A 12453-nucleotide genomic window follows, 5' to 3' on the forward strand; every position below is an offset into this window, starting at 1 on the left:
TCTAAAACGCCTTGAACTCTCACATAGGGGTCGGCAAACTACGACCTGTGAACTAAATCTGGTGTACCACCTCCTTTTGTTTGGCGCACGAGCTAAGAAAGATTTTTGCATTTCTAAATGGTTGAAAAAAGTCAAAAGAAGAATATTTCACAACACGTGAAAATCCCTGGGCAGTAGTAATTTCTCTGTCCATGGTTTCTTTTACCACCTCTACTCCAGAGGCCTCTCTTGGACTCATATCTGTGGCACCTTCTCAAAGTGGGATGCCACGTTACCCACCGTAATGGATTTTGACCCTAACCAATTCAAGACTGGCTTCTGACGTCTTGCCCATCAAGGCCACACTCATTTTTTTCCTAGTGATAAGCTGCCAATTACACTTCTTTTGCCTGAGATTCCCTCCATGGTCCTGCCCCCTGCTCCCGTCCCCCAGGATCATTGTGGAATGGGACTTTTCCCCCATAGGACTTTTTTTTTTTTTTTTTACCACTCCTACCTTTTTTTTTTAAACAGCTTTATTGAGATATAGTTCACATACCATACAATTCATCCACATAAAGTGTACAATTCAGTGATTTTTAGTATGTTCACAAAGTTATGCAACAATCATCACAGTCATTTTAGAACATTTCATTGTTCTAAATGAAGAAACCTTGTACCCATTAGCACCCATTCCCCACCTCCCTCCCCCCCAGGCCCCTGACAACCATGGATCTACTTTCTGTCTCTATGGATCTGCCTGTTCTGGACATTTCATATAAATCGAGTCATACAATATGTGATCTTTTGTGAGTGGCTTCTCTCACTTAGTATGTTTTCAAGATTCATCCGTGTTGTAGTAGGTATCAGTATTTCATTCTTTTTTTATTGCTGAATGATATTCCATTGTATGGATATGCGCTATTTTATTTGTCCATTCATCAGTTGATGGACATTTGGGTTATTTGCCCTTTTTGGCTATAGAGGGTTTTTAAAATTATTGATAATAGACTATTTTTTAGAATAGTTTTAGGTTTACAGAAAAATAGTACAGAAAGTTCCATATAAACTCCCCTCTCCTACCCTGTTCACAGTTTTACATATTACTGACATCTTATATTAGTATGGTACATTTGTTGCAATTAGTGAACCAATATTGATACATTAGTATTAATTAAAGCCCATACTTTATTCTAATTTCTTTAGCTTTTACCTGATGTCATTTTTTTGCTCCAGGATCCTGTCCAGGATAGGATACCACATTACATTTAGTTGTCATGTCTTCTTAGGCTCCTCTTGTCTCTGACAGTTTCTCAGACTTGTTTTTGATGACCTTGACAATTTTGAGGAGTACTTAACAGGTATATTGTAGGATGACCCTCTGTTGGAATTTACCTGATATTTTTCTTATGGTTAGACTGAGTTTATGGGTTTTGGGAGGAAGGACGACCTCAGAGATAAAGGGCAATTTTCGTCACATCATATCAAGGGTACACAGTCTACATGGTTTATGACTGTTGGTGTTGACCGTGATCACCTGTCTGAGGTGGTGTTTGTCAGGTTTCTCCACTGGAAAGTTACTTTTTCCCCCCATTGCATACTGCACTCTTTGAAAGGAAGGCGGCCCAGACTTAAGCAGTGGGGAACTCTGCTCCCCACTCTTTTGTTTTTGAAGTTAACATATTACCTTCTATGCTTTTCTGAGGGTGTTTACTGCTAGTAACTTTTGGACTAACATACAAACAAAGGGTAAAATTTAGACCTTGTGTCCCTAATGGGTTCACAGATGTGGTCCCTGGATGATGCTGGCCTCGTCACTAAATTATCTTGAGAACCAGCTGCACCCAGTTCTTCTGTTTCTGGAAACTATTACATGCCCATCAGATTTCTTAAGATCCATTCTCTAAGATTAGAAAGTTAGGTTTTCTTTCCCTTTTTCACCCGGTACACATTCTTTTGTTGTCAGAAACAAAACAGGAAAAGCACTGGAAAGAAAGACGGGAAGCACAAGGAGTGTCCAGTAGAAGAGTCAGCTTTAATGCGTGGCTACATGCTCCCCAGTTTTATTCTCTGTTTCAGTCTTATAAAAATATAAACATTTGTACTTGATTTTGAATTTTATTTTATAGCAATTGTCAGAAATCCAGAAGTCCAATATGCAGATCAAGTCCAACATAGGCACGTTAAAAGATGCCCATGAGTTTAAAGAAGAACGCCCTCAGTATCCTCAGGATTTCCAAAATGTGATGCAACTTCTTGATAGTCAGGTATGTAAAAGTTGGTGATAACTGCAGTAGAGGCCTAATTTTTCTTAGTGAAGTAATTTACAGCAAGCATCATCTATAGGAAAAGTGTTTGTCTCCTTCAGTGACCATAAAGGTGACTAATTCTGTTTTTCATGTCTCCTAATATGTGTATAATTCATAATTAGTGTTCATTAGATGCTTGTTGATTGACTAATAGATGTGGATACAGAACAACTGGCAAAATTGTTTCATTTTCTCTTAACATAGTATCTATTCGAATTGGTTAGTATTACCTTAGTATTTATTTTTCATATTTCAGATGTTGGTCCCACTTTCAAAAGGCATAGAAAGGCGTATTGAAGCATTAAGTTTATTTTTAGAGCTTAAATGTACGGCTATATTGGTGAACTGATGATCTTTTATATTTATCAAACGTAATTACAATCATTTGTAAGTGAACCTCCGTAATCAGCTCAGTCTTCATCCTGGCTATTTTAGTTATACTGGTTTAGGGGAAGACCAGGAAACAAATAGAGATTAAAGCTTAGGAATTCAGAATTTAAAAAAAAAAAGCAATTATATGTCATTAAAAAAAGTAAATGTGTTTTGAAATACGGACTCCTGCCACTGCTTCTTGCTTTGCTGCTCACGTCTTGCCTCCCTCCCCCAAACCTACCTTCTGTGTTGCAGCCAGGCTGACCATGTCACTGTCCTGTCTAAAACCCTTCAACAGCTCCCCATTTTTCACAGAACAAAGTCTAGAACCCTTAACCAGCATTCAAAGGCCCTGAGGATCTGGACCCTGTTTAACCTCCCACCGTTCTTTGCTTTACCTCAACACTCCCAGCGGCACCAGACAGCTCATGGTTCCCAGGACATGGCATCTGTGTTCTGCTTTTGCTCTTGCTGCTTTCTTTGTCATGCACCTCCCAGATTTCAGGACCTGTCACTTACTCATTCAGCTGGGATGGCACCTCTTCTAGAGAGTTGTCCTGGACCTGAGGGTTATTGGATTCCTATAGCCCCCAAGCAGGACCTGACCACATATACATTATTGGAATTCTCTCTTGTTATGTCCACTTTCCTCCTGTACAGGGCAGGGCTTGTCTCTTATTCCTCTCCTAGCCTGCCAGGGACGGCCCAGCAAGGTGCCTGGTATGTGGTAGGGGACCAGGAATTATGTTCTGAACTGAACTGTTGACAGTTGCTCCCAGCAGGCTGGTCTTTCATGAATTGAGGACCCAGTTATGAAATCCTAAGGTCTCACCTAAATTTCTTATTTCCTTCCTGTGAATGTGTTGTCAGTTCAGAACCCATGGACTCAGAAACGTTGGTCTTTCCGTTTAGCTTCTTAGGTTGGCAAGTTGGCATCCATTTTTGAAAATAACATTTTACTGGAACATAGCCATGCCCATTCATTTAGGTATTATCTATGGCTGTTCTCCTACTGCTAGTGGTATTGACGGAGTCATCTGGCCCCCAGAGCCTAAAATATTGACTATCAACCCCTTAACAGAAAATGCCTGCTAACCCCTGCCTTAGAATATAAGATTAAAACCAAGTGCAAACGTGTTTAAACATTTTTGACTGTCTATATTCTGAAAAATATCTGCTAAAATTTTACCAAATAGGTAGTTGGGTTTCACAGGTACCCAATAAAAAGGAAGCTTCCATCTTGAGTAGATTTAGATTTCATTATTATAGTTGCACATAAATTCCTCGTTTTGCTGTTTCGTAGGAAAGCAAGTGGACAGCACGGGTTCAAGCTCTTCATCAAGAACACAAGAAAGAGAAGGGTCGGGTAAGATAAGAAACCAGTGGCCTATTAGTGGGTCATTTTTGAAAAGAATATGTGCTTTTCTTCACAATAAAGGTAGTATTTGTCCACTTAATAAAATTTGTGGAGAAATGTGTAACAAAAATTAAAATTACTTACAATTCCAATACCAAAGATAACCACTGCTACAACTTTGTTATAATTTCTCTCAGTCTTTTTTCTGTGCTGTAAATATTGCATTTCTATACGTTTAGAAATCCATACCATATAGTCTTAGAAATTTTGAATTATGCTTTATATCTATAATTTTATATACTTGTCATATATCATAAACATTTTCCTGTATGTTAAAACATTCTTCAAAATCATGATTTTTAATGGCCACTTGATGATCTTATAGATGTATCATAAGTTATTTAATCATCTCTTCATTGTTGAATACATATTTCTAATGTTTTTTCACATGGAGCAGCAGTCTGAATAATTTTTAAATAAAGGCAAGGATTGTTCACATTAAAATCATTTTAATGAAAACAAAATTTAATTATAACACTGATTCCCTGTCAGCTGAATACATCAGAAATTTGAGTGTTAAAGTGATTTCACACTGATGCAAAACACCTAAAGTAGATTTATTTGAGATCTTTTTCTTTAGGAAAAATTCTGTTTACTTTTTCACTTTAAATGGTATGTATTTTGTAGCTCTTTGTATCCCCCGTGTCTTAGTCTGTTCCAGCTGCTATAACAAGATACCATAGACAGGGTGGCTTACGAAAAACAGAAAGTTATATCTCCTAGTTCTGGTGCCCCAGGGATTGAACAGGGAGAGTTTGTTAAAGTGGAGTAGTGGCTCTGTGTAGAGGTAACGCCCATGTTTATTCTCCAGCCTAAGCCACCCTTCTGAGAGAGGAGAGAGCCGGCCTTCTACTTGACGTCTCCACCGGCATCCTAGTCCACTGAGATGCATGCCTTGGTTCCCCTCTCTCCCTCAATCCCCCATTCCAGGCTATCAGCTGGTCTTGCCGTGTATCTCATATCCATGTTCTTCTGTACATTTCCATTGTTTCTACCCTCCACCGAGCCCCCACCATTTCTAAAAGGGCCCCATAACTGGTCTCTCAATTCCAACCTTCCCTTTTCCTAATCTGCTCTCTGTAGACCGGACAAAATAATCTAGCTGCTGGCCCCTCTGCAGCCTCATCCTGATCCTCTGTCTCCGAGTCTACTCTTTCTAGCTACAGTGGCCTTCTGGTAATTTATAGAACATGTGGCCTTTTTCTCTTTTTACACATGGGTTTAGCTGCTGGGAGGTCCTTCCACTTGCTCTTCACATGGCTGGCTCCTTTCCCTTTGATTTAGTTTTCTCTGTTGTGTAGCAAATTACCGCAAATTTACTATCTCACAGTTTCAATGGGATAAGAATCCAGGCACAGCTTGGCGGGTCGTCTGCTCAGGGTCTCACTAGCTGCATTCAAGGTGTCAGCCAGTCTGTGCTCTCCTCTGGGGCTCAGGGTCCTCCCAAGCTTGTTTGGTTACTGACAACATAGTCATGCTTAATGATGGGGATACGTTCTGAGAAATGCGTCATTAGGCAGTTTCATCGTTGTGCAAGCATACAGAGTGTACTTACACTAAACCTATATGATATAGCCTAGTACACACCTAGGCTCTATGGTAGTAATCGTATGGGACCACCGTCATATATGCGGTCCATCATTGACTGAAATGTCATTATGTGGCACATGACTGTATGCACTTCCTTATGGAGAACTGGAGGATTCAGACCCTCAGCTCCTTGAGGCTGCCCCTTTCCACAGGCAGTTCACAACTTGGTTGTTGACTTCTTTAAGGCCAGCAGGAAAGCATCCCTCTTGCTTTTATTCTTCCCCTTCAAGAAAAGCCTGGAACTTCTTTTAAAGGGCTCACCTGAATAAGACAGACCCATGCAGGGTAATCTCCCTTTTCATTAACTCAAAGTCAGCAGATTAGGGACTTTAATTGCATCTGTAAAGTCCCTTCACCTTTGCAGTATTCTGTTGGTTAGAAGCACATCATAGATTCCACCCAGCCAGTGTCTCAGTCTGCTCGGGCTGCTATAACAAAATACTGTAGACTGGGTGGCTTAAACAACAGACATTTATTTTTTTTTTTTTTTTTTTTTTTTTTTAAATTTTTTGTTTATTGCAGTAACATTGGTTCATAACATTGTAAAAATTTCAGGTGCACATCATTGCACCTCCATTTCTGCATAGATCACATCATGTTCACCACCAAAATACCAATTACAACCCATCACCACACACATGCACCCAATTATCCCTTTCACCCTCCTCCCTCCCCGCTTCCCCTCTGGTAACCACCAATCCAATCTCCGTCCCTATGTGTTTGTTTATTGCTGTTATTATCTACTACTTACTGAAGGAAATCATACGGTATTTGACCCTCTCCCTCTGACTTATTTCACTTTGCATCATGCCCTCAACAGACATTTATTTCTGACTGTTCTGGAGACTGAGAGGTTCCACGGTCTGGGTGCTGGCCAATTCCTGGTTCCTGGTGAGAGCCCTCTTGCAAACAGCCACCTTCTAACTGTGTCCTCATATGGTGGAGAGAGAAGGAGAGAGGAAGCTCTGGTCTCTTCTTAGAAGGGCACCAATTTCATCTTGAGGACCTACCTTCATGACTTCATCTTGTCATTGGCATCAGTCGGATTGCTGCGGTGGGGTCCCAGGTTCTTGGTCCACGGACACAAAAGAATTTGAGAGTGGACACACAGCAGAAGTTTTAACAAAGGAGGATTTATTAGTAAAGCGAAAGTACACCTCCAAGGGGAGGGGTGGGCAGGCTCGAGGGGGAGCCACTGCACCAAAGTTGTGGTGGCCAGTGGTTTTGAAAGGTTGGGTTCCGGGGGCAGGTGAGGGTCTTGGAATGTGGGCCAGTCAGGGCATTGTCTCCACCCCCACATAGGGAGGGGGAGATTTTTTCCTTGCGTAGGCGTCTCCGGAACTGTCATGGTGGTGATTCCCTGCAAGGGGGAGTCAAAACCGCAATGCAAATGAAGGGGTAATGAGGCTTGGGGCTACTCTTGGTCAGAGTTGGGGGGAGTGCTGCACGTCGGAAGAGTTGCTGCCCGGTAGTTAGGACATTGCACCTGGTGGAGTCACCCTGCTCGCAGCTCATGTCTAGCTTCCTGCCTATCTCAGTCTAACCCTAATCACCTCCATAGGCCCCATCTCCTAGTAGCATCACGTTATGAGTTAGGGCTTCAACATGTGAATTTTGGGAGGACACAAACATTCAGTCCATAACCCCAAGGGGAAGGGATTATCAGGGTGTGTACTCTAGGGGGTGCGAACTTGAGGGCCATTTTAGAATTCTGCCTACCACACCCTCCTCTGACCTGGGTTTACAAGTCAGCTGAGACCACTCCATCTAAGTAGATAGTCCCCTCCCTTTGTTATTCTCATCACTTCACTAATGTAGCTCTGATCACTATTTTAAATAGTTTATCTGCTTATTGGTTTACTTGTTTATTGTCTGTCTCTCCAACCAGATCACTAGCCCTTTGAGGAAGGGGCTCTATCTCTTTAGTTCTCCATCGTATTCGCAACATCCAATAATGTGCCTAAAATGTGGTTGGCACTCATTAAGTATTTGCTGAATGAAGGTGACAGGTCACTAGACCAACAAAGGGGATCATTCAGCCTTGTTTTTGTGGATGGAGAAATGCTGACTGTAGGGTTCAGAAGAGTTAGGTTAAAAGAGCTGTGCGTGGTTATGAGTACGGCATTTGAACTCAGGCCCTCTTAACCTCAGGGCCATGCTGTCTACCTTGCTGCCTTGCTCACCTGTCAGGCTTTAGGCACTTAGCCAGCTGGGGAGGAGAATAGACAGTGACAACTTAGAGTGGTTGCTTTTCTATAAGAACATTCTTTCTTTCCTTCAAGATGCTCTAAGGGAGTAGCTCCTAACCAGGGACACACTTCAGATTAACCTGAGGCTCTTTTCCAGAATACACATGCCCAACTCTACAACCTGAGGTTCTGATTATGTAGGTAAGTCTGGGACATGCATGTTTTGGGGAAAAAAAAAAAAACCTAGACAATTCTGTTTTGGATCCATGGTTCGAACCACTGCCCTTAGATAATTTGAAGTTCCTACTCTTATTGCTCAAGGCATCTTATAGCCTTGGTATTTAGGGCCAGATTCAGGTTTCCTTGTTAATAGGGGGTGATTTTTAATCCTTGCTCCTTTAAAGCCCCTTGTATTCCAGGCAGTTGGGGGAATTTCAGTGGCCTTCTGGCAGCAATAGAATGCAAGGTCCAGAGTTGTACACTTGGTCACTGCAAGTGGCGATAGAAAGACTGACTGTTGGTGGTTTGGAGGAAGGAGGAGAGGCCTTCCTTGTTCTGAGTGAGGTGCCTCACCCCTCATCTTGGGAATGTGGAGTTTTTGTCCTGCCGCTAGGCTATGCTGCTCCCTTGTCTGTTGGTTTTGCTTGTTCAGAAGCTGCTTACTTCTTCCTTCATTTCTCTTAAACCCTAACAGAGGGGTGAATTCAATCAGGTTTAGTAATCTCTGCCTGAGACCTAACTATTAATTATTCCACATGATTGGTGCCTACTGTTCCTACAATGCACATATTGTATTTCTCTGTTTAAGGGAAGTTGCGTTTGCCAACCTTTTATTGCTTTACCTAGAGTCTTGGCAATCTTTTGTTTTTTTTTTTTAAATAATACGGGTAGAAGTTCAAAGGGAGTCACAGATAAACGATGGCATGCCCTTTTGACCCAACAGAAGACTCTTTAGAGCTTGGGAGTTTGTAGAATGGTCACGTAATGAAAGGAAAAGAGGAAGGGGTGATGTGGACCGGTAGAGAAAAAAGCACAGAACTTGAAATGGTAGAAGGTTGTAAGAAATAGACTCAAGGGCCACAAACTTTTTGAAATAATTTGTGGCTATCCCTTGCTTAGACCCTCACATTCCTCTCTCAGTGAATTCTTTTCTGTACTTTTCTGGTCAGTTCTCAATTTCAGTGTCAAAATGATGCCATCCCTTAGTTTTTCCTATGTCCACTTTCTTCCTGGGGCCCAGAATGACTCCCCATATTGTTGATGCTTGTCTTGACATGAGTACAGCCATGTTTGGCCGCTCCATTGACCTACAGCCACCAGCACAAACAGAAATACCAAGCTGCTTTCTGTGTGGTGGGAACTGGCCCTTCCCCCACAGAGAGAGTTGCAAGTTGTAACATTTCAAGGCTCTTGGAGCGCCGTAGCACGGGATGGACTGGCCATCTGTGCCGGGCTAGGACGATAACCAAAGAGAACAATGCACGTACACAACTACTGGGCTGGGACGTTAGCCAGGGGGCTCAGTGCACATACGCCACTGATAACCATTTTGTGCGTGGAAACACTAAATGCTTGCTCTGCAAACTCTGTAATTGCTTACTCTGAAAATTACTGATGATATAAAAACTGCTGGAAACTGAGCCCCGGTGAGAGTTCCACCTGTGGAAGGGACACCTTGCCCAGGACGTGTGATCCTTGCTCAGCCGCGTCGATTGATAGGGCTCTCCCGGCAGTGGGGCGTGGATGTTGTGAGTAACCGATTTGATGTGAAATAATTGATTTCATATGAAGTAATTGATTTGGTATGTTCTCTTTTCGGTCAACCTGGTGTTTCTCTTTCCGGTTGATTTGTGTCATTTCTCTTCAGCCGATGTGGGTGTTTTCCCTTTCCAGTCGGGCTGATGTTTTTTCCCTCTTAATATTTGACCTATTTGATCTGTTTGCAGACTGTCACCTTTACTATCCTCTATATAATAAAATATACCTTCAGTCCATTTGTTTGGAGTGGAAAGTGTCTTTTACGTTTCCGATCGAATCCCCGAACCTCTCATAACAATGCTAAACCTCCACACAGAATCCTGGACATCTTTACTGGCTTTTCCTTCTGTTTCCCGGCTCAGCGTTTCCCAGACTGCTTTGGAGGCACTCTTCCAGTGGTCTGTAAAAATGTAGGGAAAGTTCTTGACAATGTCCTCCTTGGGGGAGAGTCTCAGCATCCACAAGGAAGTGAAAGGTTCTTTTTAGTCCCCACTCAGGAAACCTTTTTAACTTGCTTCAACCCAGTGTTTGTCCAGCCTCATATGAGCACAGAGCACTTCAGAGGGAGGATCCTGCAGTGTTATTGATAGAGAGCATTAACTTGTTGTTGTTGCTGTTATTGTTCATTTTTCAATGTAATTAGACTATTTTTTAAAGCAGTTTTTGGTTCCACAGCAACATTGAGCAGAAAGTATAGAGAGTTCCCAAATACCCCTTGCTCCCCCTGTAGGCACAGCCTTCCCCACTGTCAATATCCCGCACTGGAGAGGTACATCTGTTACAATTGATGACCTTACATTATCACCCAAAGTCCAAAGTTTACTTTAGGGGTTGCTCTTGGTGTTGTACATTCTATGAGTTTGGACAAATGTATAATGACATGTATCCACCATTGCAGTATCATACAGAATAGTTTCACTGCCTTAAAAATCCTCTATGCTCTGTGTATTCATCCATCCCTCCCCACTAACCCCTGATCTTTTTACTGTTTCCATACTTTTGCCTTTCCCAGAATGTCATATAGTTGGAATCATACAGGATGTAGCCTTTCAGATTGGTTTCTTTCACTTAGCAATTTACATGGAAGATTCCTCCATGTATGTATTTTTGTGGCTTGATAGCTCATTTCTTTTCAGTGCTGAATGATATTCCATTGTCTGGATGTACCAGTTTATTTACCCATTCACCTACTGAAGGATATCTTGGTTGCTTCTCTGTTTTGTCAATTATAAATAAAGCTGCTATAAACATTCATGTGCAGGTTTTTGTCTGGACCTAAGTTTCCAACGCTCTGGGATAAATGCCAAAGAGTACAATTGCTAGATTGACTGATAAGAGTATGTTTAGTTTTGTAAGAAACTGCCAAACTGTCTTCCAAAGTGGCTGCATCATTTTACATTCCCACTGGCAATGTTTGAGAGTTCCTTTTGCCCCACATCCCTGTCAGCATTTGGTGTTGTCTGTGTTCCAGATTTTAGCCATTCTAAAAGGTACATTGCTATTACTTTTTGATTCGGTGATTTATTTCTTAAAGTCCTGGGGGGCCACTTGATTGTGTGCAACTGTTATTTATTAATATCTTTCATGACATAGACACTAAATTTGAGAGTACTGACTTTGGAGCCAGACATGAAAGTTCAAGTCTGGGCTCTTCCCCCTCCAGCTATCTGAGTTTGGGCCAGCTACTCTACCCCTCTAGACGTGAGTTTCTCCATCTGTACAATGGGGTCAAAACATGTATCCTTAAAGTTGTGGTGTGGATTCAACAAAATGAAGTGCTTAACACAGCCTCTAGCACATGGTGGTTTGTTAAAAAAAACCAAGCAAGTTAGGAAATGCTGTTCTGGGCGCTCTTTGTACTCCTCCCGGGCACAGTTACTCCCCCCTTTATTTGATCTGCGCATCCCTGTCTCCATTTCCAGGCCCTAGGCTTGCAATGTCCTTAGCTCCAGTTACCAAGGTTTTTTCCACTCTTTTTAAGCAACTGCTGAAATTGCTTTAGGAATCTTTCTCTAAATTATTGAATACAAACTCTTGAATTCCTTTTGTCCCGTATATGATCTTCCCTGATGTTAAATCTCTGAGATGCATCTCTCTATGAATCTTTGAATCTCTCTGTCCTCTGCCTCTCTCCATCCCTTCATCCATTCTTTCCCCCGTTCCTCTCCTCCTCCCTCCCTGTTCTCCTCTACCCTTCCCCCTTCCACTTTCCTTTTCTCAGTAAATATTTATTGAGAACCTGCTAATGGCCAGAGATTGTGCTAGTTGCTGGACTTATAAAAGTAATTAAGATGGGCTCTCTGGCCCTGGGAGAGCACATTCGAGCTGGGATGGCACATGTGGACATGTCAGGACAAGACTGCATGGGGTCGGAGCCTCGATCCTTGATCCTTGCTCATCTCTGTGTTATTTCATGTAATGTGCTCCAGTTCACTCAGCTGTTCGCATTATCAGTGTTGTCTGGTTTGCATCGTGAGCTCCCTGGGAATAGAGATGAAGCCCTTGTACAGCCAGGGTCTCGGTACACAGTGATCAAAGATTTATTCAATGACTTGTTGTGCACAGATAACATAAGGCCAACAAAGAAGGCAGGGCATGTACATAACAAACTGCAGAATGAAGGCATTTTATATGCAGTTTGCAGACAGATGCCTTTCTTGATTTTTTTCCAGCTCCTGTCACATATAGAGAAACTTCGAACCTCAATGATAGATGATCTAAATAAAAGTAATGTTTTCTACAAGAAAAGGATAGAAGAGCTAGGGCAGAGACTCCAGGAACAGAATGAGCTGATTATCACTCAGAGACAACAGGTATGTCTGGGTGTATATTGGCACTG

At 42.1% G+C, this 12453-nt stretch overlaps 1 protein-coding gene across 7 annotated transcripts in view; it reads left to right on the forward strand.

The window, feature by feature from the left end:
- Positions 1-12453, forward strand: part of DZIP1 (DAZ interacting zinc finger protein 1) — a 58877-nt gene that overhangs the window by 20232 nt on the left and 26192 nt on the right. For all 7 annotated transcript variants that reach the window (XM_087435914.1, XM_087435916.1, XM_014781822.2 and 4 more), the window contains 3 exons: positions 2109-2246; positions 3964-4026; positions 12287-12427. In XM_087435914.1, the coding sequence (XP_087292040.1) occupies positions 2109-2246; positions 3964-4026; positions 12287-12427 (342 nt within the window). The remainder of the gene's footprint in view (positions 1-2108; positions 2247-3963; positions 4027-12286; positions 12428-12453) is intronic.

Source organism: Ceratotherium simum, chromosome 10 (genome assembly GCF_057802395.1).
Source record: "Ceratotherium simum simum isolate JZ-2026a chromosome 10, ASM5780239v1, whole genome shotgun sequence".
In the NCBI taxonomy this organism is placed as follows: Eukaryota; Metazoa; Chordata; class Mammalia; order Perissodactyla; family Rhinocerotidae; genus Ceratotherium; species Ceratotherium simum.